Genomic DNA, 2,397 nt, shown 5'->3' with positions numbered 1-2,397 from the left:
CCTTGCATAGAATCAAGCTATACTTTACTGCATACTGCTATTGCATCTCTAGAGACCGTATGACTTAAGCCCCTAAATCTAACAAAAATACTAAGAAACCTTTAAAATAATCCTTTAACACTAACATTAGTGGCTGAGATGAGCAATTATACATATTATTCTCGATGTAGAAGCGGCTGAACTAGTGTAGTGAGGCCTGCTAACGCTTCTATGCTACAGGCGAGGCTGACCGCAATATGACTTAATGACTACCATAAGCAGTTTGAGAGTATATGTCAGCTTGGCGCTAGACTGTCTTGACAATAGCCGTGCCACAATGGGGCGTCTGCTTAGCAGTAAGCAGCTTATGCTTCTCTGAGGCGGCGAAAGAGGCCTGATTCGTGCTAAAATAGGCTTAGCGTTAGGGTTGCATACCATAAATGGACTCCTTATTAGGTCTGATTCGCGAAATCTAACACCCCTAATTTATCACTACATAACTAACACTTTTAAGTACTTAGTCCCTATATAAAACTTTATCGCGTATACTCAAATAGTAAGTCTATACTTATTAGGATTAAAGATTCCCAATAGGAATCCTCTAAAAAATAGTCTGTGCGTAGTTAGGAGGATTGCCAGCATCTTTAAGCTAGTACTATACATATTAGGATTCAGGATCAGGACTGGTTATTCTGTGAAAAGTGGCCCCTGCTAACCTAGGCTAGTCCTAGCTAGGCTAGTGCTTAGGATAACCGGTCCTGGTAGACTAGCCTAATCTAGACTAGTAGGATAACCGGTCCTAACCAATATGATACGACGGGACAGCCCTTCCCCGCGCTAGAACCCGCTTAGCGTTAGGGTAGAAAACCAAATTAGGCGAATATTTAAGGGATGCCCCGCGTACCCCAACACAGCTGCCCCACAACATTTTTTTATCGTTATTAAAAACTATGTTATACAAAGTTAACTTAAAAGCGCATGCACAACCTGCTACTAGAGTTTTACTATGTGTAGCTAGAGTTTGTTGTTATTAGAGTTGCGTTCTTAGGGTTGCGCGACAATGGAGAACCCCACATGGAACAGTTAAGCGCCCATCAAGCAGCACGACAGCAGCAACGCGCGCGCCATAGACGTGCAGCACTAGCCAAAGATCGTTACGAAGGAGAATTGCGACGATGTATTTTGCTTTCTTAGGCAATATAAAGTGCTTGTGTGCAGGCAGCACTGCACAGGCGTCTTGAATCTTAACAGGCATCTACAAGAACAGCACAAGACGCCCGTACAACAGCGACAAGAGGTTGTTCAATATTTCAATCAATTTTCCACAGCAGAGCCGAGCACAATTCAACTTCCCAGGCAGCCAGCGAAAGCAATACAAGAGCTAGGGGCGCCGTTAGATGGTCTTAGGTGTATAGCATGCAGTTACATTACCGTAAGCAGCAACGAAATGCGGAAGCACTGTAAAAAAACACACGAGCTTCCGTGGATCAGTGACAAGAGTAGTCTATTTACTTTAGTTAAAGTTTAGACGTTTTTTAACAGTAGAGGGCTGCGCAAATATTTTGTTATTAATATGGATGCTAAGATTAGTCGCGGAAGTAGGCAGCAATAAAGCGTTGATAAGCAACAACTTAATAACTACAAACAAGTCCAAAAGCAACTTGAAGACGCAGAACAAGTCGTAGGAGAGACAGCAAAGACTGATAAGACGCTCTAGTTTAAGCGCACGCAATAGCCAGAGCATTTTAAGGACCGCAATCTAGTGCATCTAGCACATTAAGTCTAGCTACCTAATAAAAACGAACTAAAGCTGCAGCTTGCCGCGAAACTTACAGAGCAGCTTATCGAAAACTGTGTTAAGAATCTTGCAACAATTCCGCAAGAACTACGCTGTTGGCTTCGCAGCGCAAAACAGCACGAGGTTGACCCGCGACCATTGGCACGGCTGCAAAACCTAACCAATATGAGGCGCGGGTTATCCCATAACCCGCGCCGAAACAGGCTTAGCGTTAGGGTTTCTGCCCGTATCGGGCCATTTTGACCCCCCAAACCCGCGTTGTTTTGACACCCATAAGCCGCACTATTTAGGCTTAGCGTTAGGGTTGACTTAACCCCAAGTACACCCCAATATAGGCCCTAGAGGGTGTCATAGCATATATAGTGACTAAGAAAGTCTTTTGCAGTCTCCCCAATAGCAGTGCGAAACTCGCAGCGTTGTATATACAAGTGTATGGGGTAGTCGCTGCATCTAGGGTTAGGGTTAGGGCTTAACCCTAAGCTAACCCCCAAGTTTAGGGTTACCAAGAAAGTCTCAACAGCATCGCGACACAACAGAACAACGCCCGATGGGGGTATCTTGGAAAGTTTTCTAGATGCCCCCCAGGTATCTCGTCTTTTTCTATCTTCTACTAGTTGTTG

At 44.3% G+C, this 2,397-nt stretch overlaps 1 protein-coding gene across 1 annotated transcript; it reads left to right on the top strand.

Annotated features, from left to right (window-relative positions):
- Nucleotides 1–316: 316 nt before the first annotated feature.
- On the top strand, nt 317–1,364 carry SETTUDRAFT_29344 (uncharacterized protein; the record flags this gene model as incomplete). The annotated part of the gene is made up of 2 exons (XM_008031125.1): nt 317–335; nt 1,231–1,364. 2 exons carry the CDS (start codon nt 317–319, stop codon nt 1,362–1,364), a joined length of 153 nt encoding a protein of 50 aa, XP_008029316.1.
- Between the last annotated feature and the right edge of the window lie 1,033 nt (nt 1,365–2,397).

Source organism: Exserohilum turcica, assembly GCF_000359705.1.
Source record: "Exserohilum turcica Et28A unplaced genomic scaffold SETTUscaffold_55, whole genome shotgun sequence".
Taxonomy (NCBI): Eukaryota; Fungi; Ascomycota; class Dothideomycetes; order Pleosporales; family Pleosporaceae; genus Exserohilum; species Exserohilum turcicum.
Note: the sequence above shows the minus strand (reverse complement) of the source record. Positions and strands in the feature narration are given on the sequence as shown.